Below are 26,014 nucleotides of genomic sequence, written 5' to 3' on the forward strand. Positions count from 1 at the left end.
AATATTCATTCCGAGATATTCCCATGGTCTGGATGGAAATGAGGATACCATCAGTGGTTCTCTTTGATCCTGGCAATGGATTGCACAGCTCAAAATAATTTCCTCTAATGATTGTGTGATCCATGGTCACCAAACAGAATTTTGCACTGAGCATAAAACATTGCAATGCCTGATGTAGGGGGGAATTCTCCTGTCCCACCCATCACAGAAATCGTAGCGAGTGAGGGGCGGACCATGCAAAGCTCTGTTGACCTCAGGCGGGAGTCTCCGGTTTTGGGGCGAGCACAGCTGGAGAATCCCACCCGTAGGGGGTGATTCTCCCAAAAAAATCCTACGTGTCGAATTCACGGGAAAACTGGAGTAATTCACGCTGGTGTTTTCAGTGGGAGTTCAGAGAAGAATCTCCCACAGTCTGTGCACTGCGAAGGCCACCAGTGTGAATAGCATTAGATTTCAGGGGCGGGGCCTATTCACACTGGAGTGGCTGAAATAAGCAGGCCTCTGTGCTTGCGTAGTGGCCCCAAAATGTTATCCTCTGGTTTGCTGGCCAGCTCAGGACCCCCAGTGCTGCACCCCCCAAACCCTCCACGGCCTGATTGAGGCCCCCCACCCATTCGCGAGCCAGCCCCGAACTCTCCCCCCACGCCCCCCCCCCCCACCCCCAATTGTCCCGGCCTGCCCGATCTCCAGCCCCCCCCCACTGTAGTGATGACCCCTCCACCCTGCCCCAATCGCGGCCTCCCTCGAGCCCCCATCGATCGCAATGCAGAATGACCCCCCCACCGATCACCCTCTAGGCCCCGCTGCAATAGGCCTCACCCCACTGCAATAGGCTCCACCCCTTTGGCACTGCTCCATGCTTGATGAGCAGTGCCAAGGTGCCCCCTGGGCATGGGCACTTTGCCCCTTGGGCAGTGCCAGGGGGCACAAGCTGGCACTGATAGGGTGCCCATGCCCAATTTAACTTCAGCTTTTTGATGATATTATTCCTCCTAAGGCTGAAATGTATATCAAATGCTTTTGGAACTTTTGCATTTTTCTATCTTATCATTTATCCTTTGTCTGGCTGTTACATTGACTGCACCATTGCCTATGGCATAGAGAAGGGTCCTCACCTGCTCCTTGCTCGCCTTCTCTGCTAATCCCAAAGCTTTCTGTACCTGATAGTCCTGTGACGCCACTTCTTGGTTTGATCGGGCTTTCCATGTGAAGATTTGCTCTATGGCTTTTCTTTAGTCTAGCCTATCTTCAGGTTCTGTCAATGCTTTTTGCATGATGTCCTTTGCTCGCAGTTGTTTCTCTTGCTGCTTTTTTCAGTCACTAGTCTCTTTACTTTGTCCTTTTTTGTTATCTTCTCCACTGTCACCATCTGGATATACTGAGAAAGCTCTATACTCTAGAAAGGAGAAGACTATGAACAGCCCTAATGGAGCCGAATAGGTGGACAAGCAGAAACTGTTGCCAGTTTTGCACGAATCCAGAAAAATGGGGTATGTACAGGACTGCTTTGGACATAATCAGTTACTAGGTGCAAACTTGTGCTTGGTACTTAACTACTTTTCTTAAGTGAAATTATGGGTCAAACTAATTTGCACTTCGCTAAATGTAAGATGTCCATGAAATCAGAGAATGAAGTAGTATGAACAATGATCAACAAGTCAGTGGGAACAGAGCCAATTCGTTTTCAATTATCTGGGGAAGACTCATATAAAAAGTTAAGGTAAAAATGTGAGGCTGAAGAGAAAAAGTGAGGACACTCCTTCTGGAAAAATTGTCAAATAGTCTGACTTATCTGTTTGAGTAAATACATTGCAGTAGTGAGTGATTTCAAATTGAATATTGTGCAAAATATTTTATGGAATTACACATCTGATTGATTTTAATTTGAATCATGCAAAAGAGGAAATGAGTATTTTCGATCACCACACTGTGCAAACTGATTTTTAAAAACTTCATTCATTCAATTGATTGATTTATATTTTATTTTTGATTGTGCATGTTCGATGTGAAATGAAATTAAAGACCTAGGAAATTGCAGCATACAATGCCCAGACAACCCTTCAACTTTACTCTGCCATTTAATAAGATCATGGCTGATCTTTTACCTCAACTTACCTTCCTTCACTATTCAAATATCCCTTATTTTCCTTTGTGTCCAAAGATCTGTCAATCTCTGCCTTGAATATACTTAGTGCTTGAACATTCACAGCTTTCAGAAATCCCCGCCCCAAAATTACAACCATTGAGTGAAGAGATTTTGGAGGAAGAGAGGGCAGGCAGCCCTGTGCCATAGGAAAGAGCTGCTGGAGGCTCAGAATACAAAGCTATAAAATAAAATTACAGTAATCTCAGAATCAAATAACTTTATCTCTATATTACTTGCATCTTCTTCTGTGATTAAAGAGCCATTAAATGGGAAACAGATGTGTAAATTTGCTTTGGCCCAATGGCCTCCCAGAATGGCATTAATGATTTTTAATCATGGAAGCCAGTGTGTCAGTGGTAACAGCAGTTGGAGGCCCTACAAAATTGAAGCAAAGTCACCCTCCAATTTTTCCAAGCCTTGGAGACACAGCCGGAAATCTGTACATCCCAACTGAGCGCAAGGTAATTAATTTTAAATGATTTTCAGAGCATCGCTTGAATTGTGGCTATAACTGCTTGTGGAAGTAGATCAAAACAATAGTAATGACTGCAGTGTTAAACTTGCCTAGTGCCAATTCACTGCTACCTGAACCGTAACAATTTTGAAATGTGTGTTACTTTCCTTTATAGATATCTGATACTTATCTGTCCCTGATTTTACTTAGTGTAATTGTTGGGTGGTATTGAGGTCCTGGATTTAAATCCAGTTTACAAAGAGTTCATATTACCAGAGGTACAATGTTTCAAAATTGGCAACCTCAGGACTGAAGCCATGCCAGATTTCAGATCTTGCCGAATTTCAGGTCAGACGGTTTGGGCCAAATTCAGGTCATGTAGGATCAAGAGTCACTTGGAGTGCTGAAATAGACAGGCAGCCAACCAAGGGGATAACTATTCAATTACCACACTTGTTGCTCAATGCACCACTTAGCTGAATTGTCCAGGTAGGTTTAAAGTTTACTTAATTAAAGTTGATACATGGCACATTCTAAAAATGTCGGGTTTTCGGCCAACTCTGACTTTTGGATGACCAGATTTGGGACACAGTATGGTAATGATCTTCTATTATTTTAAGCAGTAATGGCTGATTCAGTTGATTTTGATCAGTTGGATGATGCAAAAAAAAAATCCCTTCCTTTAATATAATGCCTAATGATAATCAAAAATCCCAGATTGGTGTTTAACAGTTGCCATTAGAGTATTAGGAACTAAATGCTCAAATAGGAACTTGAAACCTGCAAGTGCTGCTTTCCTGGTTTATAACTAATAACAGGTCTCTAATCCTAGCTAACACAGGATGTAGGATGATGCCAACAGCAGAACCCCAAGCACCTGTGAAAGTCAATGTCTAGGCTCCTAAGGAATCGCAGAGTTTACTAAAAGCACCAGTGTCAGGACAGTGGAAATATTTTATGTATTGGCAGTGTCAAATTTCATAATTATTAAATATTTGGGACTATCTGGAATTCTCCTATTTTAATTGGATGGGCAAATTAAGATAGGGTCAAAATGCTTTTCTTGCTCTGTTCTACTGCTTCTGTCTTTGAATTTGCAATAACTAACTTAACACTATACCACCTTTCAGGTTGATGACCCTTTATCAGAACACTTTTTGCAATATTAATTCAATTTCTCTTCACAGTTGCTGCCTTACCTACTAAATATCCAGAGTATTTTCTGTTTTTATGAATACTATTCCGACTATGGGGTCATCAGTACTTAATGAGTACATTTATTACTTTTTCATTTGCACTTTAACTTTCCATTCCAATTCAAAAACATTAATGACTACTATTCTGATGTAAGCAATCAGCCCACTAATGCTATGAAATTTAAATTTTTATTAGCGACTAATTTTGCTGCCAACAATCCTATATTTTATACAGAAATCCAAGTGGTCAGTCAGAATCAAACTCCCTATGAATCAGATACTCATCTGTGATGTGCCAGTACTGTGGGTGAAGCAACAGAACCTTGATGAAGAATTGTCTTCATAATTCTCAGTCATTTTAATCCTGACTCCTTGATTTTCGGTACGTATAGATTATCCCAGAGATGTACTTAGATTCTTGTTCAGATGTTGCTTTTTCCCAATGTTTTATTTCTTGCACTCTTACTCTTTCCCATAACTTTTGCTGCTCCATTTCCTCTATTACAACCTGTAACTGTTTCTTGTAGAGTTGATTTGAGGAGTTGGTTCGGGTGGTCATGCATATAAAGCCCCCTGAAGAACAGAGAACAAAGTTATACTCTTAAATTGTCATAATGTTATGTAAAATTTATGTTCAAGTAATTTACAAATTTCAAGCTGTCCTGAAAAAATTTTCTTGATTTTCCCCAAAGCATTCATTAATTGGCATTAAAACATACACAAATATGAAAACAGAAACAAACTTCTAAGATTGAAAGTACAGATTGGAATTTTTTTTAAACAATAGATTTCCTGATGAATTAGTTATTCTGATGGAAAAAAATGCCTATATGGGAAGGCTACAATAAGATGGGAGATGTCACAAGTTCAAATGTCGTTCAAAGTCTGGATGGCAATCCAGTCCACTATGATGGCATGCTGAAAGATAATGGTCTTATTCACGAATTAACCCATATTCTGGAAGAAGAATGAAGAAGGATGGCACAGTGATGGTTGATCATCTGGGAGACTTCAAAATGTGTTACAGTTGCTAACGTGAGTGAGATGGAAATGAAGTTGATGAGGTTAGCTCCCAGTAGTAATGAAGCGTAGGAAGGTTTGTTTTATAGGAAATTAAGGCAGTTGGGCATACTACTTGTAAGGAGGTGCAATGGGTTCCTCTATGGATCCTTCAGGGAACTGCAAGAGACACATGGGTAACGTTATTCAAAGGGGATTCAAATTTGGGACAGCAGAGCGGAAAGGCAGAAGAATAATGAGGCAGAAAGTGGGCTTCTGGACGAAAAAGATAAACACCTTATCCCAAATAAAAGCAAATTACTGCAGTTGCTGGAATTTGAAACCAAAAGAGAAAATGCTGGAAAGTCTTAGCAGGTCTGGCAGCATCTGTAAGGAGAGAAAAGAGCTGACGTTTCGAGTCCAGATGACCCTTTATCAAAGCTGATGTCATTCCAAATGTCTGCCAGTTTGTGTCTTTAGATTGATACTTTACCAGAAACTGAATCAAACTGATTCACTCTCATCAGCATGATACCTCAGCATTGTGTCCAATGGCTAGCCACCATTAGCAAGTCCCCTCAATTAGCTCTGCATTCTAAGTCACCAGACACCATATCCATTTCTCTTCCAATGTGTATGGTATTTTGAGACTAATATATAAATGTTATAATTTTGAACACAGTGAAAAGAGGGCTGATGTCAGCTCACCACTATGCCTAGTAACCTTGCTCACATTGATGCATTATTTGGGATTGTAGTTAATGACCAATTTAACAATACCTACTGTCTGTTCAATGGCCTGTTCACAATATGGAAATTTAGTTTAAGCGAAGTCAAATATCTGCTGGATGTTGAACATTAATATGCCCCTCCTCTTTACTTGGCCAATACCAACTCAGTTTACATTCATCTTGTATTGGACTATTTGGTTTTAGGAAAAGACCTGAAATTTTCTTACCTGGCTTGGTAACTCGATGGAGTTCAGGAAGAATGGTATGTGGAACCTGCCCTTCGCTTAATGCCCCAACAATCACAACAACATCATAAATACCTGAAACAGAATTTAAAAAGATAAATTCAGATCTGTAAAATTTGGCTTTACACTAGTGAGCAAATTTTTAAAAAAATTATTTTAAATTATTTTATGGATGTGGGTGTCACTGGCGAGGCCAGCATTTATTGTCCATCCTTGTGTGAGAAGACTAGTTTTGCATTAGAAATTAGAGGGTAGCACATTGTGGGACTATGTGGTGTAGGAAGTGCTTCATATTGTATGTCAGTTTTTCACTCCCTTGTGAATGGATTATTAAAGTAAGCCATGCTTTAAGTCCATTATTTCATTGCGATTTCTGTTTGACTGAACTATTGAGTGATATCATAAACCCAACTCATTTTTAATTTTCTTATCTTCTTCACAGTCAATGCTTCTTAATATTAAGTGAGATTGTCATCCTAACTGAATTGCTCTCACCAGAATCACTAGTCTAATGTCTTATGATTGGCAAGTGTAATAGAAAAAAATTTAAATGGTACTGTTATACCAGCCACCAAATGCATCTGTTATAAGGGGTCTGGACTTAGGCTTGACTTGTACCTCAATCAAGTGGCTAATCTTCATGTGTAACCTTAGACTGCAAGTTTCAGTAGGCTACTTGATCACAAAAGGCAACACAGGGAGTCAAATCTAATGCCACTTGACAATTACATTGGCACAATGCCACTAATTAATCTTTCCATTCCACAGTTTATTACCGAGGGAGCACTCCAACTGCTGCCCTGGACAGACTGGGAATCGAATCAGAGTGTTGATAGTGATCATTCTACTTTATTTCATGCCTTCTACAAAGAACATAAAAAATAGGATTAGGCCATTTGGCCCTTCAAACCTTCTCCTCAATTCAATAAGATCAAATGCAATATAATGTGGATAAATGTGAAGTTATCCACTTTGGTGCCAAAAACAGGAAGGGAGATTATCTGAATGGTGGCAGTTTAGGAAAAGGGGGAGTGCAACATAACCTGGGTGTCATGATAGAACATAGAACATTACAGCGCAGTACAGGCCCTTCGGCGCTCGATGTTGCGCCGACCAGTGGAACCAATCTAAAGCCCCTCTAACCTACACTATTCCAATATCATCCATATGTTTATCCAATGGGATGAGATTGCAGAGCCTTTGGCTTTGATCTTTGGGTCCTCGCTGTCCACGGGGATGGTGCCAGAGGACTGGAGAATGGCGAATGTTGTTCCTCTGTTTAAGAAAGGGAATAGAAATGACCCTGGTAATTATAGACCGGTTAGTCTTACTTCGGTGGTTGGTAAATTGATGGAAAGGGTCCTTAGGGATGGGATTTACGACCATTTAGAAAGATGCGGATTAATCCGAGATAGTCAGCACGGATTCGTGAAGGGCAAGTCGTGCCTCACAAATTTGATTGAATTTTTTGAGGAGGTAACTAAGTGTGTTGATGAAGGTAGGGCAGTTGATGTCATATACATGGATTTTAGTAAGGCGTTTGATAAGGTCCCCCATGGTCGGCTTATGATGAAAGTGAGGAGGTGTGGGATAGAGGGAAAGTTGGCCGATTGGATAGGTAACTGGCTGTCTGACCGAAGACAGAGGGTGGTGGTCGATGGAAAATTTTCGGATTGGAGGCAGGTTGCTAGCGGTGTGCCGCAGGGATCAGTGCTTGGTCCTCTGCTCTTTGTGATTTTTATTAATGACTTAGAGGAGGGGGCTGAAGGGTGGATCAGTAAATTTGCTGATGACACCAAGATTGGTGGAGTAGTGGATGAGGTGGAGGGCTGTTGTAGGCTGCAAAGAGACAGATAGGATGCAAAGCTGGGCTGAAAAATGGCAAATGGAGTTTAACCCTGATAAATGTGAGGTGATTCATTTTGGTAGGACAAATTTAAATGTGGATTACAGGGTCAAAGGTAGGGTTCTGAAGACTGTGGAGGAACAGAGAGATCTTGGGGTCCATATCCACAGATCTCTAAAGGTTGCCAGTCAAGTGGATAGAGCTGTGAAGAAGGCCTATACTGTGTTAGCTTTTATTAACAGGGGGTTGGAGTTTAAGAGCCGTGGGGTTATGCTGCAACTGTACAGGACCTTGGTGAGACCACATTTGGAATATTGTGTGCAGTTCTGGTCACCTCACTGTAAGAAGGATGTGGAAGCGCTGGAAAGAGTGCAGAGGAGATTTACCAGGATGCTGCCTGGTTTGGAGGGTAGGTCATATGAGGAAAGGTTGAGGGAGCTAGGGCTGTTCTCTCTGGAGCGGAGGAGGCTGAGGGGAGACTTAATAGAGGTGTATAAAATGATAAAGGGGATAGATCGAGTGAACGTTCAAAGACTATTTCCTCGGGTGGATGGAGCTATTACAAGGGGGCATAACTATAGGGTTCGTGGTGGGAGATACAGGACGGATATCAGAGGTAGGTTCTTTACGCAGAGAGTGGTTGGGGTGTGGAATGGACTGCCTGCAGTGATAGTGGAGTCAGACACTTTAGAAACATTTAAGCGGTTATTGGATAGGCACATGGAGCACACCAGGATGATAGGGAGTGGGATAGCTTGATCTTGGTTTCAGATAAAGCTCGGCACAACATCGTGGGCCGAAGGGCCTGTCCTGTGCTGTACTGTTCTATGTTCAATGACCATTTAAATGCCCTTAATGTTGATGAGTCCACTACTGCTGCAGGCAGGGCATTCCACGCCCTTACTACTCTCTGAGTAAAGAACCTACCTCTGACATCTGTCCTATATCTATCACCCTTCAATTTAAAGCTATGTCCCCTCGTGTTAGCCATCACCATCCGAGGAAAAAGGCTCTCACGATCCACCCTATCTAATCCTCTGATCATCTTGTATGCCTCTATTAAGTCACCTCTTAACCTTCTTCTCTCTAACGAAAACAACCTCAAGTCACTCAGCCTTTCCTCATAAGACCTTCCCACCATACCAGGCAACATCCTAGTAAATCTCCTCTGCACCCTTTCCAATGCTTCCACATCCTTCCTATAATGCGGCGACCAGAACTGAACGCAATACTCCAAGTGCGGCCGCACCTGAGTTTTGTACAGCTGCAACATGACCTCATGCCTCCAAAACTCAATCCCTCTACCAATAAAAGCCAACACACCGTACGCCTTCTTAACAACCCTATCAACCTGGGTGCCAACTTTCAGGGATCTATGCACATGGACACCGGGATCTCTCTGCTCATCCACACTACCAAGTATCTTACCATTAGCCCAGTACTCTGTAATCCTGTTACTCCTTCCAAAGTGAATCACCTCACACTTTTCCGCATTAAACTCCATTTGCCACCTCTCAGCCCAGCTCTGCAGCTTATCTATGTCCCTCTGTAACCTGCAACATCCTTCCGCACTGTCCACAACTCCACCGACTTTAGTGTCATCCGCAAATTTACTAACCCATCCTTCTACACCCTCATCCAAGTCATTTATAAGAATGACAAACAGTAGTGGCCCCAAAACAGATCCTTGCGGTACACCACTAGTAACTGAACTCCAGGATGAACATTTCCCATCAAGCACCACCCTCTGTCTTCTTACAGCTCGCCAATTCCTGATCCAAACCGCTAAATCACCCTCAATTCCATGCATCTGTATTTTCTGCAATAGCTTACCATGGGGAACCTTATCAAACGCTTTACTGAAATCCATATACACCACAACAACTGCTTTACCCTCTTCCACCTCTTTGGTCACCTTCTCAAAGAACTCAATAAGGTTTGTGAGGCACGACCTACCCTTCACAAAACCGTGTTGACTATCCCTAATCAAATTATTCCTTTCTAGATTATTATAAATCCTATCTCTTATAATCCTTTCCAAAACTTTGCCCACAACAGAAGTAAGGCTCACTGGTCTATAATTACCAGGGTTGTCTCTACTCCCCTTCTTGAACAAGGGGACAACATTTGCTATCCTCCAGTCTTCTGGGACTATTCCTGCAGACAATGACGACATAAAGATCAAAGCCAAAGGCTCTGCAATCTCCTCCCTAGCCTCCCAAAGAATCCTAGGATAAATCCCATCCGGCCCAGGGGATTTATCTATTTTTACACTTTCCAGAATTGCTAACACCTCCTCCCTATGAACCTCAATCCCATCTAGTCCAATAGCCTGTATCTCAGTATTCTCCTCGACAACATTGTCTTTTTCCTGTGTGAATACTGATGAAAAATATTCATTTAGTGCCTCTCCTATCTCTTCAGACTCCATGCACAACTTCCCACTACTGTCCTTGACTGGTCCTAATCTTACCCTAGTCATTCTTTTATTCCTGACATACCTATAGAAAGCTTTCAGGTTTTCCTTGATCCTACTTGCTGAAGACTTCTCATGTCCCCTCCTGGCTCTCTTTAACTCTCTCTTTAGGTCCTTCCTGGCTAACTTGTAACTCTCAAGCGCCCTAACTGAGCCTTCACGTCTCATCTTTACATAAGTCTCCTTCTTCCTCTTCACAAGAGATTTAACCTCTTTAATAAACCACGGTTCCCTCGCTCGACCACTTCCTCCCTGCCTGACAGGTACATATTTATCAAGGACACATTGTAGCTGTTCACTGAACAAGCTCCACATTTCAATTGTGCCCATCCCCTGCAGTTTCCTTCCCCAACCTATGCATCCTAAATCTCACCTAATCGCATCATAATTTCCTTTCCCCCAACTATAACTCTTGCCCTTCGGTATATACCTATCCCTTTCCATCGCTAAAGTAAACGTAACCAAATTGTGATCACTATCACCAAAGTGCTCACCTACCTCCAAATCTAACACCTGGTCTGGTTCATTACCCAGTACCAAATCCAATGTAGCCTCGCCTCTTGTTGGCTTATCTACATACTGTGTCAGGAAACCCTCCTGCACACATTGGACAAAAACTGACCCCTCTAAAGTACTCGAACTATAGCTTTTCCAGTCAATATTTGTAAAGTTAAAGTCCCCCATAACAACTACCCTGTTACTTTCGCTCCTATCCAGAATCATCTTTGCAATCCTTCCTTCTACATCTCTGGAACTTTTCGGAGGCCTATAAAAAACTCCCAACAGGGTGACCTCTCCTTTCCTGTTTCTAACCTCAGCCCAAACTACCTCAGTAGACAAGTCCTCATCAAACGTCCTTTCTGCCACCGTAATACTGTCTTTGACTAACAATGCCACACCTCCCCTTCTTTTACCACCTTCCCTGCTCTTACTGAAACATCTAAACCCCGGAACCTGCAACAACCATTCCTGTCCCTGCTCTATGTCTCCGAGATGGCCACAACATCGAAGTCCCAGGTGCCAACCCATGCTGCAAGTTCACCCACCTTATTCCGGATGCTCCTGGCGTTAAAGTATACACACTTCAAACCACCTTCCTGCCTGTCAGTACACTCCTGCGATCATGAAACCTTATCCATGACCTCACTACTCTCAACCTCCTGTACACTGGAGCTACAATTCAGGTTCCCATCCCCCTGCTGAATTAGTTTAAACCCTCCCGAAGAGCATTAGCAAATTTCCCCCCCAAGATATTGGTACCCCTCTGGTTCAGGTGTAGACCATCCTGTTAGAGGTCCCACCTACCCCAGAATGAGCCCCAACTGTCCAGGTATCTGAAACCCTCCCTCCTGCACCATTCCTGTAGAATGATGGAATAGTCGCTGAAGGTTGGCATGCAGGTACAGCAGGCAGTGAAGAAAGCTAATGGCAAGCTAGCCTTCATAGCAAGAGGATTTGAATATAGGAGTAAGGATGTCTTGCTGCAGTTATACAGGACCTTGGTGAGGCCACACATTGAACATTGTGTGCAGTTTTGGTCTCCTAGTCTGAGGAAGGACATTCTTGCTATTGAGGGAATCCAGCGAAGGTTCACCAGACCGATTCCGAAATGGCAGGACTGACATAAGAAGATAGACTGGATCGACTGGGCTTGTACTCACTGGAATTTAGAAGAATGAGGGGGGATCTCATCTGATTTGATTTATTATTGTCACATTTATTCGTATACAGTGAAAAGCATTGTTTCTTGCACGCTATACAAACAAAGCATATCCTACATAGGGAAGGAAAGGAGCAAATGCAGAATGTAGTGTTACAGTCATAGCTCGGGTGTAAAGAAACATCAACTTAATGTGAGGTAGGTCCATTCAGAAGTCTGATGGCAGCAGGGAAGAAACTGTTTTTGAGTCGGTTGGTAGGTGATCTCAGACTTTTGTATCTTTTTCCCAACGGAATAAGGTGTAAGAGAGTATGTCCAAGGTGTGTGGGGTCCTTGATTATGCTGGCTGCTTTTCCGAGGCAGTGGGAAGTGTAGACAGTGTCAATGGATGGAAGGCTGGTTTGCATGAAGGACTGGGCTTCATTCACTACCCTTTTGTAATTTCTTGCAGTCTTGGACAGAGCAGGAGCCATATCAAGCTGTGATACAATCAGGAAGAATGCTTTCTATGGTGCATCTGTAGAAGTTGGTGAGAGTTGTATCGGACATGCCAAATTTCCTTACTCTCCTGAGGAAGTAGATGTTTTAGTAGGCTTTCTTAATCATAGCGTCCACATGGAGGGACCAGGATAGGTTGGTGATCTGGACACCTAAAAACTTGAAGCTCTCATAGAAACATATAAAATCCTGATGGGACTGGATAGGCTAGTTGCGGGAAGAATGTTCCCGATGTTGAGGAAGTCCACAGCCAGGGGTCACAGTCTAAAAATAAGGGGCAAGTCATTCAGGACTGAGATGAGGAAGAACTTCTTCACTCAGAGTTGTGAACATGTGGAATTCTCTACCACAGAAAGCTGTTGGGGCCAGTTTGTTAGATATGTTCAAGCGGGAGCTGGACACGGCCCTTGTGGCTAAAGGGATCAAGGGGTATGGAGAGAAAGCAGGAATGGGATACTGAAAGTGCATGACCAGCCACGATCATATTTAATGGTGGTGCTGGCTCAAAGGGCCGAATGGCCTACTCCTTAATCTATTTTCTACGTTTCTATGCTTCTATTATGCCCCTAGAACACTGCAAAATGGCAATGTATTTAACTTGGGCAACAATTAGAAAAGAATAAATCATACTTCTTAGAAAAACAAAGATCAAAATAACTGGAAGTCTCAGACAGGAATATGTGACTTTCGTTGTTCAGTTACCTGAAGATGCTGGAAGTGACTCTGTATCCAAAATACATTTCTGGAGGGTTTGGTACACCGATTTAGACCGTGCTAATTCCAACATTCCTTCACTGCCATCCACTCCATGGAAGTTACAAAATCCAAGTCTCTGCAGCTAGACAAAAATAAATAAGTTTTTGTGACACAAATGACCTGTATGAAACTGCAGTTCTTTAATTTACGCATGATGAATTAATATATTAGAGCAGACATTTGACATCCTGCTACCTGATGGATAAAAAAGGTGCATTTATATATAGCACCTTCCATGACTTCACGCCCCAGTTTTTCACATCCAATTAAGTACTTTTGGAGAGTAGTCACTGCTATAATGCAGGAAATGCAGTAACTTGTTTTCACACAGCAAAGTCAAAAGTGGTATTTGCCAAAACAGAGAAAGTTAAATGTCTTTTTTATTCAGTGGTAATGTGTAGTGTGTGCTGCATCACATCAGAAAATTCATAATTAGTTCTATTCCGTCTAGTACACAAGATTTTACACATGGTTGAAGAATGCAGCTGCCAGTTAAGAAATAGCTAATATCGCAGGTCAGAACTGCAAATAACTAAGTAAGTTGCTTCATGTGTGGTTTCTAATGGAGGAAGCGTAAAAATCTCACAATTCAGTTAAAAATGGAAGGGCTTAAGTGACATGAAACACTGAAGTAAAATGCCTGAATTTTGTATAAAAGAACTTGGCTTTCATATTTACGTTATAAGGTGTAAACTGTGCTCCACTGAATGAAGTATGTTCTGAACTACTAATTGAGTTGAATAACATTAAGTAGTTAAACAAAATGGAGGAGTGAACCAGGGTGTCACTGAGGGCGTGATCCCTGCAGAATGCTGACGGGGATCGATACATTTTGTGGTAGCATTGTTCTGGAGCTGGCAGAAATAGATGCGATGGGGGTGCAGAAACTGAGAGAATGAGATGGAGTCCTTACAAGGAGTAGGGTGTTAGGAGCTGTAGTTGAGGTAGCAGTGGGAATCGATGCGTTTATAATTAATATTGGTTGTCAGTCTATCACCGGAAATGGTTAGCATCTCTCACACCCCCACTTTCGGGGAACTAGTGGTCTGACTCCACTAGAGTGAAGGCGGGGGGCTATTGGGGTCCCCCAGGGGTTGGATGGCAGGGGATGGTGGTGCCCCCTGGGCATTGGCACCCTGGTAGTGCCAGCCTGTGCCCCCAGCACTCCAAAGGGGCTAAGTGCCCATATCCAAGGGGCACCTTGGCACTGCCCACTAGGCATCAGGCAGCGCCAAGGGGGTAGGGCAATCAGTGGAGGTGGGGAGACCTGCTGCCACTCTGCATGGGGATCAAAGACGGCATGAAGGAGGCCAATGATCGTGGCGGGCTGGCGGGGGGCAGGACTGCTGAGTGGGGGAGCGGTTGAATCTGATTTTTATGGGGGTGGGGGCTGGAGATTTGGGCAGGCTGGGTGTTGCCTACTGGGGGAAGGGGGGTTACTGGAGATCGGGGCCATCCGAGGCTAGCCTGGGAATGGGGGGGGGGGAGGGGCGCGATTGGGCTGTTGGGGGTGGGGGTGGGGGGGGGGTGGCAGCTGCACTGCGGGTGTCTTGGACTGGCCAGCGATTGAGCTGACCAGCAAACCAGAGGCTGACAGTCAGGGCCACTGTGCATGTGCAGAGACCTGCTGGTTGTGTGAATAGGCCCTGCCCAGTGTAAATAGGTCCTGCCCCCTGAAATTTCATGATAATCACGCTGGTGACCTCTGCATTGTTGCACAGAGTGTGGGTGATTCCAGTGTGAACTCCCACTGAAAAAAAAAAGCGTCATCTACTTATTTTCCCGCAAATTCGACACTTAGAATCAGTGAAAAATGTATAGCACAGAAGAGACCATTCACCATATCAGGGGGATTTCTCCCAAAAACTTATATGTTTCACTGATGCCCTAAATGCTAGGCAACTCACACAAGTGATTTTCAACCTTTTGTGTGGGAATCTTTCTGGAAATAATAATGCACTCCTGTCCAAAAAAGTGCACCACTCAAAGTTGTGCTTTCATTGAAGAATTACATTTACATCGTGCCTTTATCATAGAAAAAAACCCCATCTACTTCAAAAGAGTGCAATATGAAAAATTAAAGGATCTTAAGATTATTGACTAAAAGAGTTTTAAATGAAGAGAATAAGATGGACAGGTTCAGGGATGGAATTGCAGAATATAGGGGCTATAACGTTCAAGGCAATGCCACTAACATGGGACTAAAGGGAATGGGGAAGAGTTGAAAGAATTCAGAGTTCTTGTAGGACAGGAGGTGGTTATGGAAATAGGGAAGCTAGAAGTGATTGAAGGATTCAAGAATTCTGAAATCAATGATTTGATGTACGTTATGCCAACTTACTGTATTTACCCCAGTCCAACGCCAGCATCTCCACATAATATGCATGAGTACAGGGATGATGGGACTGGGCCATTGTATGCAGATTAAAAGGGCATGTTATACATATATATGAAATGACAGGCATGTGAAGGATAAAATGGTTGATGGGAGGAATGGATAACAATTGGCCAAGAATACTAATTTGACTGCAATTATTTTGTGAAAAGGCATGGATGGGGTTGTCATCAGAAGGGTAGCAGAGGAAGGATGGAATGGCATGGGGATTGTTTGGGAGGGGTGGATGCAATGATGTAATTGGTTAAGTATACTAATTTTAATGCTATTTATTGGTCTCTGCCAATATTCTAATAAGTCAACAAATACAAAGTCAGAAAATTGATGCCTCAGGGACTTTTCCTGTCATCTGAGTGCCTCAATTTGAAAACTTGTGATCTATATTACAGGTTGAACATATTGAAAATCAGAAGCAACCGGGTGATATTATAAAGGAAGATTAAAAACCACCGAAATGTGGTAAGAATTAAAGAACTGCTCCCTAATAATATAGCAACCTGTATAGCAACTAATCCTGTTCCACAGGCTACATCCAGGACCAGAACTTGGTCACGGTCTTCTTGCATTACTGCTGCTAGAGTTTCTGCAACCAAGAGAGGAGCACGATAATCCAGAAGCATCACATCCTGCAGCAGAAACAATTGAAAAAACAGCCAGTTCAGATGAAGGTAGTAATTCAGTTTATATATTCTCAGCCTTTCAGAATATAAACTTTCCCATTTGTCCATTATGGCAGCTACCTATTCCTTAAATAATTTGAGTCCTGTTCATAACCATTTGTTCGAGTAAATGATTTCTGTTGATTCCATTCTATGAATACGTTGTTAATGTGCTCAAAATGTGTCCTTCATACAACAAAAATTGGGATTTTCAATTTTTCAGGTTTACTTTCTCTATCCTGCTACTCATCTTATAAAACTAAAAGGTTCCTGTAACTATCCTTCTTGACACAGGATGAGATCACATGGAATGCCATATACAGTTTTGGTCCCCTTACTAAGTAAGGATATACTTGCCTTAGGGGGAGCAAAGGTTCACTAGATTAATTCCTGGGATGAATGGATTGTCCTATGAGAGACTGAGTGAACTGTGTCTATATGTTACAGAGTTTAGAAAAGCAAGAGGTGATCTCTTTGAAACATATGAAATTCTTAAGGGCCTTGAAAAGGGTAGATAATGGAAGGATGCTTCCCCTAACTGGAGAATTTGGCAGTAGAGGTCAAAGTCTCAAAATAAGGGGTTGGCCATTTAGGATTAGATTAGATTAGATTTTGGTTTGATTTATTATTGTCACATGTATTAGTAATCAGTGAAAAGTATTGTTTCTTGCACACTATACAGACAAAGTATAACGTAGAGAAGGAAAGGAGAGGGTGCAGAATGTATTGTTACATTCATAGCTAGGGTGTAAAGAAAGATCAACTTAATATGAGGTAGGACTTTTCAAAAGTCTGATGGCAGCAGAGAAGAAGCTGTTCTTGAGTCAGCTGGTATGTGACCTCAGACTTTTGCATTTTTCTTCCAACGGAAGAAGGTGGAAGAGAGTATGTCTGGGGTGCATGGGGTCCTTTATTATGCTGGTTGCTTTTCCAAGGCAGCAGGAACTGTAGACAGTGTCATTGGGTGGGAGGCTAGTTTGCATGATGGACTGGGCTTTGTTCACGACCCTTTGTAGTGTTTTTGAGGTCTTAGACAGAGCAGGAGCCATACCAAGCTGTGATGCATCCAGAAAGAATGCTTTCTATGATGTATCTGTAAAAGTTGGAGAGAGTCGTAGCGGACCTGCCAAATTTCCTTAGTCTTCTGAGAAAGTAGACGCGTTGGCGGGCTTTCTTAATTATAGTGTCGGCATAGGACTGAGATGAGGAACAAATATATCACTGAAAATGTTGTGAATCGTTAGAATTCTCTATCACTGGGAGCGTTGGATACCCAGTCATTGAGTATAAAGGAATCAAAGACAAATGGAAAGTATGGGATGTTGAAGCTAAAAGATTACCCATGATCTTATAGTATGGTGAAGCAGGCTCAAGGGACTGAATGGCCAAATCCTGCCCATTTTTATGATTCCCTTTCTTGAAAAGCCACATAATTCCCTTGTTACATTACCTGTTCATAGAGTTCAGACCAACTATCGTAAAAGGACATTTTGTTTTCAGTTGTGGATGCTTTATGAGCGGCGAGAACAGTTCTCCGAGTATCTGCAAATGTTCTTGGATTGGCTGCCATTCTGGAGAAAAAACAGAGAGCTGCTCAGAAACTATTCCTTCATTTCACTTCTCACAAATCCTTTTTGATTTGATTTATTGTCACCTATATTAGTATACAGTGAAAAGTAGTATTTCTTGAGCGCTGTACAGAACTGAGCAGCAATTTAATTTCATTTATGCTCCACAGAAAAACTAATAAAAATCGAAAGCAAACAATAAGGCTCAAATCCACAATTGTCTCCATAATAGTTTGGATTTATATAAAATGAAAAATAAACAAACAGAAAAAAATGTGTATATATGATATGGAACACAAGTAATTTTGTAGTGCAAACTAAATATAAGCAAATATTATGCATTTCAACATACTGTGGCAAATCAACGATTGCTAACAGCAAATTGACTACTTTTAAAGTATTTTAAAAATTTATTTCTTTGTGTCGCAAGTAGGCTTACATGCACACCACAATGGGGTTAATGTGAAAATCCCCTAGTCGCCACACTCCGGCGCCTGTTCGGGAACACAGAGGGAGAATTTTAGTATGGCCAATGCACCTAACCAACACGTCTTTCAGACTGTGGTAGGAAATTGGAGCACCCGAAAGAAACCCATGCAGACACAGGAAGAATGTGCAAACTCCATTCAATGACCCAAGCTGGGAACTGAACCTGGGTCTCTGGCGCCTCGTGAGGCAGCAGTGCTAACCACTGCGCTACCATGCTACTTTAGACATAACCTAAGCATTTCGAGAAGCATGACATGATCCAAGACAAAGTAACCCACTTGATTGGCACCCCTTCCACAAATATTCATTCCCTCCACCATTGATGAATAATGGCAACAGTGTGTACCATCTACAAGATGCACTACAGGAATTCACCAAGGCTACTTGGGCAGCAACTTCCAAATGCATGACCATTGGGCATAGTAGCACTGTGAGAGGTACAGTAACACAGTGTGACCAGTGGGCGGCATGGTAGCACAGTGTGGTGCTATGGTAGCACAGTGGTTAGAACATAAGAACGTAAAACCTTGGAGCAGGACATCTGGACTCTTGGGCCTGCTCCGCCATTCAATAAGATCATGGCTGATCTTTTTGTGGACTCAGCTCCACTTACCCGCCTGCTCACCATAGCCCTTAATTCCTTTACTGTTCAAAACTTTATCTATCCTTGCCTTAAAAACATTCAATGATTTAGCCTCAACTGCTTCACTGGGCAGGGAATTCCACAGATTCATAACCCTGTGTGTGAAGGAGTTCCTCCTCAACTCAGTCCTAAATCTGCTTCCCCTTATTTTGAAGTCATGCCCCCTAGTTCGTTTCACCTGCCAGTGGAAAGAACTTCCCTGCTTCTATCTTACCTATTCCCTTCATAATCTTATATGTCTCTATAAAATCTCCCCTCATTCTTCTGAACTCCAATGAGTATAGCCCCAGTCTACTTAGTCTCTCCTCATAAGCCAACCATCTCAACTATGGAATCAACCTAGTGAATCTCCTCTGCACCCTCTCCAGTGCCAGTATATCCTTTCTCACGTAGGGAGACCACAGTACTGTGCACAGTACTCTAGTGTGGTCTCACCAGCACCTTATACAGCTGCAACATAACCTCGCTGTTTTTAAACTCCATCCCTCTAGCAATGAAGGACAAAATTCCATTTGCCTTCTTAATTAGCTGCTGCACCTGCAAACCAACTTTTTGTGATTCATGCACAGGTCCCTCTGCACAGCAGCATACTGTAATTTTTTACCATTTAGCACTGCTGCTTCACAATGCCAGGGACCCGGATTCGATTCCTGGCTTGGGTCACTGTCTGTGTGGAGTTTGCACGTTCTCCCCGTGTCTGTGTGGGTTTCTCTCGGGTGCTCCAGTTTCCTCTCACATTCTGAAAGATGTGCTGGTTAGTTGCATTGACCCAAACAGGCGCCGGACTGTGGCGACTAGGGGAATTTCACAGTAACTTTATTGCAGTGTTAACGTAAGCCTTACTTGTGACTAATAAATAAATAAACCACTACCATCTAAAAGGCCCAAGGCAGCAGACACATCAGAATACTACCACCTGGAAGTTCCCCTCCAAACCACTCACCATCCTGACTTGGAGCTATATCGTCGTTACTTCACTGTTGCTGTCAAAATCCTCGAACTCTCTAACAGCACATTGAGTGTACCTACACCATATGAACTGCAATGGTTCAAGAAGGCAGCTCACCACTACCTTCTCAAGGGTAATTCGGGATGGGCAAGAAATGCTGGTCTAGCCAGTGACACCCACATAAATGAATAAACAAAAAAATTCAAAATAGCAGATTCTAAGAAATGATGCAATACAGAAGAAATTGGAACTGAACTGAACAAAGTAATACTGGATAAAATCACAAAAATGCAACTTAAGGTAGCTTGGATGAGCAAATAGAATGATTAACAACATAATGACAAAGACTGCAAAGCAGAACGAATAAAACTAAAAGGAACAGCACGAGCAAATTGTTTGGACAGCATCGTGGCTATATTAGAGGCAAGATGTTCAGTTTGGTGGAGGCAGTTAATTATCTCCAATTGCAAAACTTTATTTGCACTCAACTTTTTTTTAGTGAAAATCTCACAGCCTACCCATTAATTTTCTTTAAGAAATTTAAAATGATACCAAATTTGTTTATTTTTTTTACAATTCTTTCAAATGGGTCTCGTTCAGAGCTCTCTTATCTAGTCAAGTTCTCCCAAAAATCAGATTAATATGAAATGAAAAAAAGCCAGTCAGCCTATACAAGTAAAGGTAAAGTCACCATAGTCCCAGATGACCATAGGCTGCTGTCCCTTTGAGGGGGGAAACTGACTGGCGATGATTTTAACCTGAAGAGCACCATATCTCAGGCGAAGGCAAGGTTCCGGACACCCCCACCATTGGGAACATTCTTTCTGAATCTACCCTGTCTAACCCTGTTAGAATTTTATAAGTTTCTATGAGATCCCCTTTCACTCTTCTAAACTCCAGTGAATATAATCCTAACTGACTCAGTCTCTTCTCATATGACAGACCTGCCATCCCAGGAATCAGCCTGGTAAACCTTTGCTGCACTCCCTCTATAGCGAGGACATCCTTCATGAACTAGCTGTCCAGCCAACTTAGCTAAACCAACTCCCCAGCCTGCAGTTTACTCCATTACATTTTGAGTGAAAGTCCCAATATTCCCTTATTCTTTAAGTCTGGGGATTTGTTATTTTATTTATTCTTGGAATGCAAGTGTCATTGGCAAAGGCAGAATTTATTGTTTATGCTCAACTGTCCTTGACAAGTGGGATGAGCTATTTCCTTGAACTGCTGCAGTCCATGTAGTGTAAGTACACCCATAGTGTTGTTAGGGGAGGGAATTCCACGATTTTGACTCAATGTCAACAGTAGAAAAATGAAATAGTTGGCCTGGGGTGCATCTTAGGTGGCGGAATTCCCTTGCATTTGCTGCTTTTATTCTCGGTGGTAGTGATCACAAGTTTGAAAGATGCTGTTGAAGGAGCCCTGGTGAATTTCTGCAGTGCATCTCAGATGGTATATACTGCTGCCACTGTGAACCAGAGGTGGAGGATGAATTTCTAATGTGGTGCATAGGGTGTTCATCAAATAGGCTGCTTTATCCTGAGTATTGTTGGAGCTACACTCATCTAGAGTATTCCACCACAATCCCGATTTCTGCCTTCTGGGAGGTGGACAGGCTTAAGGGACTCAGGGGATGAGTTAATCACTGCAAAATTTCCAGTCTCTAACACATACTGTAGCCAAAATATCAGCACAAGTCTAAATATTGTCTGGGTATTGCTGCATATCGGTCAGTCTGGGCCTCTTCTCCCCCACCCCCACATTCCCCTGCTTAATAAGGGCCTCTCCTCCTCAACCCCATTCTCCTGCGCAGTAAGGACCTCCTTTCTCTTCCCCATCTCCTGTTCAGGAATGATCCTTTCCCTCCAATCCTGCTCTTCTCCATTTTCCTGCTCAGAAGGGCTCCTCTACCCACCCCACCATTTCCCCACTCACCAAGGGTCTTTTATCTCTCTCTCTCCTGACACCACATGCTTTCAAGAAACATACGAATGGAATACAAATGCTTCTACGGAAATGTAAAAGAGAAACAATTTACAATGGCAAATGTGGGTCCATTACAGACAGAGACAACAGAATTTATAATGTGGAATAAGGAAATGGCAGAGAAACTAAACAAATACTTTGTGTTTGTCTTCACAGAGGACAATACAAAAATCTCCCAGAAATACTTCAATGAGGAATTCAAAGAAATTAGTATCAAGACATAAGACATATCTGCAGAATTAAGCCACTTGGCCCATCGAGTCTGTTCCGCCATTCAATCATGGCTAATTTTTTCTCATCCCCATTCTCCTGCCTTTTCCCCATAACCCCTGATCCCCTTACTAATCAAGAACCTATCTATCTTTGTCTTAAAGACACTCAATCACCTGGCCCCCACAGCCTTCTGTGGCAGAGTTCCACAGATTGACAACTCTCTGGCTGAAGAAATTTCTCCTTGTCTCTGTTTTAAAGGATCGCCCCTTTAGCCTGAGGTTGTGCCCTTTGGTTCTAGTTTTTCCTGCTAGTGGAAGCATCCTCTCCAAGTCCACTCTATTCAGGCCTCGCAGTATCTTGTAGGTCTCAATAAGATCCCCCTCATCTTTCTAAACTCCAACGAGTACAGACCCAGGGTCCTCAACCGTTCCTCATACAACAAGCTCTTCATTCCAGGGATCATTCTTGTGAACCTCCTCTGAACCCTTTCCAAGGCCAGCACATCCTTCCTTAGATATGGGGCCTAAAACTGCTCACAATACTCCAAATGAGGTCTGACCAGAACCTTATACAGCCTCAGAAGTACATGCCTGCTCTTGTATTCTAGCCTTCTCGACATGAATGCTAACATTGTATTTGCCTTCCTAACTGCTGACTGAACCTGCAGGTTAACCTTAAGAGAAGCTTGAACAATGACTCCCAAGTCTCTTTGTGTTTCTGATTTTCTAAGCATTTTCCCATTTAGAAAATAGTCTATGCCTCCATTTCTCCTTCCAAAGTGCATAAGCTCACACTTTTCCACATTGTATTCCATCTGCCACTTCTTTGCCCACTCTCCTAACCTGTCCAAGTCCTTCGGCAACCCCCCTGCTTCCTTAATACTACCTGTCCCTCTACGTATCTTTGTATCATCTGCAAACTTAGCAACAGTGCCTTCAGTCCCTTCCTCCAAATCGTTAATGTATATTATGAAAAGTTGTGGTCCCAGCACTGACCCCTGAGGCACACCACTAGTCACTGGCTGCCATCCTGAGAAAGAACCCTTTATCCCCACCCTCTGCCTTCTGCCAGTCAACCAATCCTCTATCCATGCCAGGATCTTACCCGTAACACCATGGGCACTTAACTTATTTAACAGTCTCCTATGCGGCACCTTGTCAAAGCCCTTCTGGAAATCTAAATAAATCACGTCCACTGGCTCTCTTTATCTAACTTCTTTATTACCTCCTCAAAGAATTCTAACAGTGATGCCCACAACATCGTACCGGCCAATTTCAATGTGCGCAACAAGCTCATTTACTTTGTTCCATATACTGCGCGCATTTAGGTACAACACCCTCAGTCCTGCATTGACCACCTCCCTTCTTATATTTGTCACCTTTTTTGCTCTGCGTGAGGTTAGATTCCTGCCACCTTCTATACTCTCTATTCTATCACGTGATCTGAAAACTTTACTAACCTCTCCTGAGTCCTCAGCTCCATAAACCTGCACTTCTACCCTCTCCTTAACTTTGATTTTCTAATTCTCCATACAACTGAACCCCCCCCCCCCACTATTTAGTTATACGATTCGCCAGGACTCTGGTCCTAGCACAATTCAGATGAAGACCATCCCATCGGAACAGGTCCCCTCTTTCCCAGTGTCCCATGAATTCAAACCCATTCCTCCCACACCAATCTTTAAGCCACGCATTTACCTCCTTAATCTTATTGACCCTGCGCCAATTAGTTTGTGGCTCAGGTAGTAATGCAGAGATTATTACATTTTTGGTTCTGCTTTTTAATTTAGCTCCTAGCTGTTCATACTCCCTTAGCAGAACCTTTGTTCCTGTTCTATCTATGTCATTGATACCTATGTGGATCACAACAACTGGGTCTTTACCCTCCCACTTCAAGTTCCTCTGCAGTCCAGATGAGATATCCCGGACCTGAGCACCAGGCAGGCAACACAACCTTCGGGATTCTCGATCCTGGTCACAGAGCACAGTGTCAATGCCCCTAACTATACTATCCCCAATTACGACTACATTTCTTTTTTCTCCCCTCACTTGAACAGCTCCCTGTACCACGGTGCCATGGTCAGTTTGCTCATCCCCCCTGCAGTACCCGTTCCTGTCCACACAGGGAGAAAGAATCTCAAACCTGTTGGACAAGTTCAGGGACTGAGGCTCCTGCAATCCTACCTCCTGGATCCCTCTACCTGCCTCACTCGCAGCCACACCTTCCTGTCCCTGTCCACTGGCCGAATTCAAGGTATTTAATCTAAGAGGTGTGACTGTCTCCTGGAACACAGTGTCCAGGTATCTCTCCCCCTCCCTGATGTGTCGCAGCACCCGAAGCTCAGAATCCAGCTCATTCACTCTGAGCCGGAGTTCCTCAAGCAACTAACACTTACTACAGATGTGCTCACTGGGAACCATAATGGGGTCCACCAGGTCCCACAACATGCATGACTAACGCATCACCTGACCCTCCATCTCTATTTTATTTAATTAGTTTTTAATTTGGGTTTGTTTAAAAAATATATATCTCATTACCTCAGTCTCAACGCAATGTCTAACCAGTAATTTAAATGAGTTTTCAAATTTAGTGCAACTTTTTGTTAGCCAATCAAATCACAGCCCTCCTGTGATGTCACAAGTTTTTTCAGTCCAAACTCACCATCAGTTTCAGACAATCAAGAGTAACACTTACTGACCAATCAGCACTCTTCCTTGTAGCCTCTGCTGCCTGTTTCACCTAACTCCCTGTTTTCACCCAATTCCAAAGCACTCCTCACAGCTGGGCAGCACTGTGAAGCCTTTGTTTTTATAGGCACAACTTACAAAGCCCTGGAACTGGTTTTAACTAGTTGTACAAACAACCAGCCAAGTTCAGTTGAGAGCTGACTCAGCTGATTCCTGTTGCAGGAATGCACTAAATGCAGCTTTTAACTTCCCAAATAAGAACTAATTTAGCTCACCTTGAAAGCAAGTTTAATGACTACTTACCTCCTTATAACTTACTACTTCACTTTTAGTATTAGGAAAAATACTAATACTTTTAGTATTAGTAAAAGTACTGTTTCACTCTACAGTAAAAGAGAAATTGAAGGTACTGAAAGATGATAAATCCCCTGGACCGGAGAGTGTTGATTGAGGTGGCTATCGAGATAGCAGATGATGGTCATCTTCTAAAATTCTAGATTCTGGATTGGATCCTACAGATTGGAAGGTAGCAAATATAAACCCCAATATTTAAGAAAGGAGGGAGAGAAAATATGGAACTACGGACCCATTGATGCTATTGACATCAATAGCACGGAAAATGCTAGAATCTATTATACAGGATGTTATAGCTAAACACTGAGAAAATAATGGTAAGATTGGGCAGTCAACATGGATTTGTCCGGATTAAACTCCATCTGCTATCTCTCCGCCCAAGTCTCCAACCGATCTGTTTCCTGCTGTATCCTCTGACAGGCCTCATCACTATCCGCAAATCCACCAACCTTTGTGTCGTCCGCAAACTTACCAATCAAACCAGTTACATTTTCCTCTAAATCATTTATATATATTACAAACAGCAAAGGTCCCAGCACTGATCCCTGAGGAACGCCGCTAGTCACAGCCCTCCATTCCAGAGTTTCAAAAGGTTGATTGTCATTGCCTGCCAAACTGCGCAAGACTTGCGACTTTTGTAATGACGAGTGAATCAGCTCATTGCCTGCTGAACCGCGCCAGAAATCCACAAGACTCGGACGAGATTCGTGCAGGCGCCAAAACTTAGAATAAGCTGGGTAAAGACAAAATGACGAGCAAGGAGCCAGGGACCTCCAAGAGGGTAAAAACCTACCATTTCCACCAGGTGGCATGGTGGTTAGCACTGCTGCCTCACAGTACCAGGGACCTGGGTTCGATTCCAACCTTGGGTGACACTCTGTGTGGCGTTCACATGTTCTGCGTGTATCTTGGTGGGTTGCCTCCCACAGTCCAAAGATGTGCAGGTTAGATGGATTGGCCAATCTAATTGACCCTTAGTGTCCAAAGATGTGTCGGTTAGGTGAATTAGCTATGGTAAATGCGTGGGGATATGGGGATCAGGGGTCCTGAGTGGAATGCTCTTT

At 42.9% G+C, this 26,014-nt stretch overlaps 1 protein-coding gene across 8 annotated transcripts in view; it reads right to left on the reverse strand.

The window, feature by feature from the left end:
* Positions 1 to 1,964: 1,964 nt before the first annotated feature.
* Positions 1,965 to 26,014, reverse strand: part of mettl27 (methyltransferase like 27) — a 30,733-nt gene continuing 6,683 nt past the window's right edge. For 5 of the 8 annotated variants that reach the window (XM_078225039.1, XM_078225038.1, XM_078225044.1 and 2 more), the window contains 5 exons: positions 17,512 to 17,632; positions 15,900 to 16,028; positions 12,954 to 13,089; positions 5,754 to 5,846; positions 1,965 to 4,369 (listed from right to left, as the gene is read on the reverse strand). In XM_078225039.1, the coding sequence (XP_078081165.1) occupies positions 4,155 to 4,369; positions 5,754 to 5,846; positions 12,954 to 13,089; positions 15,900 to 16,028; positions 17,512 to 17,631 (693 nt within the window). In that variant the 5' untranslated portion in view covers position 17,632 and the 3' untranslated portion in view covers positions 1,965 to 4,154. Of the gene's footprint in view, positions 4,370 to 5,753; positions 5,847 to 12,953; positions 13,090 to 15,899; positions 16,029 to 17,511; positions 17,633 to 21,645; positions 21,719 to 24,899; positions 25,109 to 26,014 lie in introns of all 8 variants that reach the window. The other 3 variants (XM_078225041.1, XM_078225045.1, XM_078225040.1) reach the window with 2 other exon arrangements.

The sequence above is a fragment of the Mustelus asterias genome, chromosome 12 (assembly GCF_964213995.1).
Source record: "Mustelus asterias chromosome 12, sMusAst1.hap1.1, whole genome shotgun sequence".
In the NCBI taxonomy this organism is placed as follows: domain Eukaryota; kingdom Metazoa; phylum Chordata; class Chondrichthyes; order Carcharhiniformes; family Triakidae; genus Mustelus; species Mustelus asterias.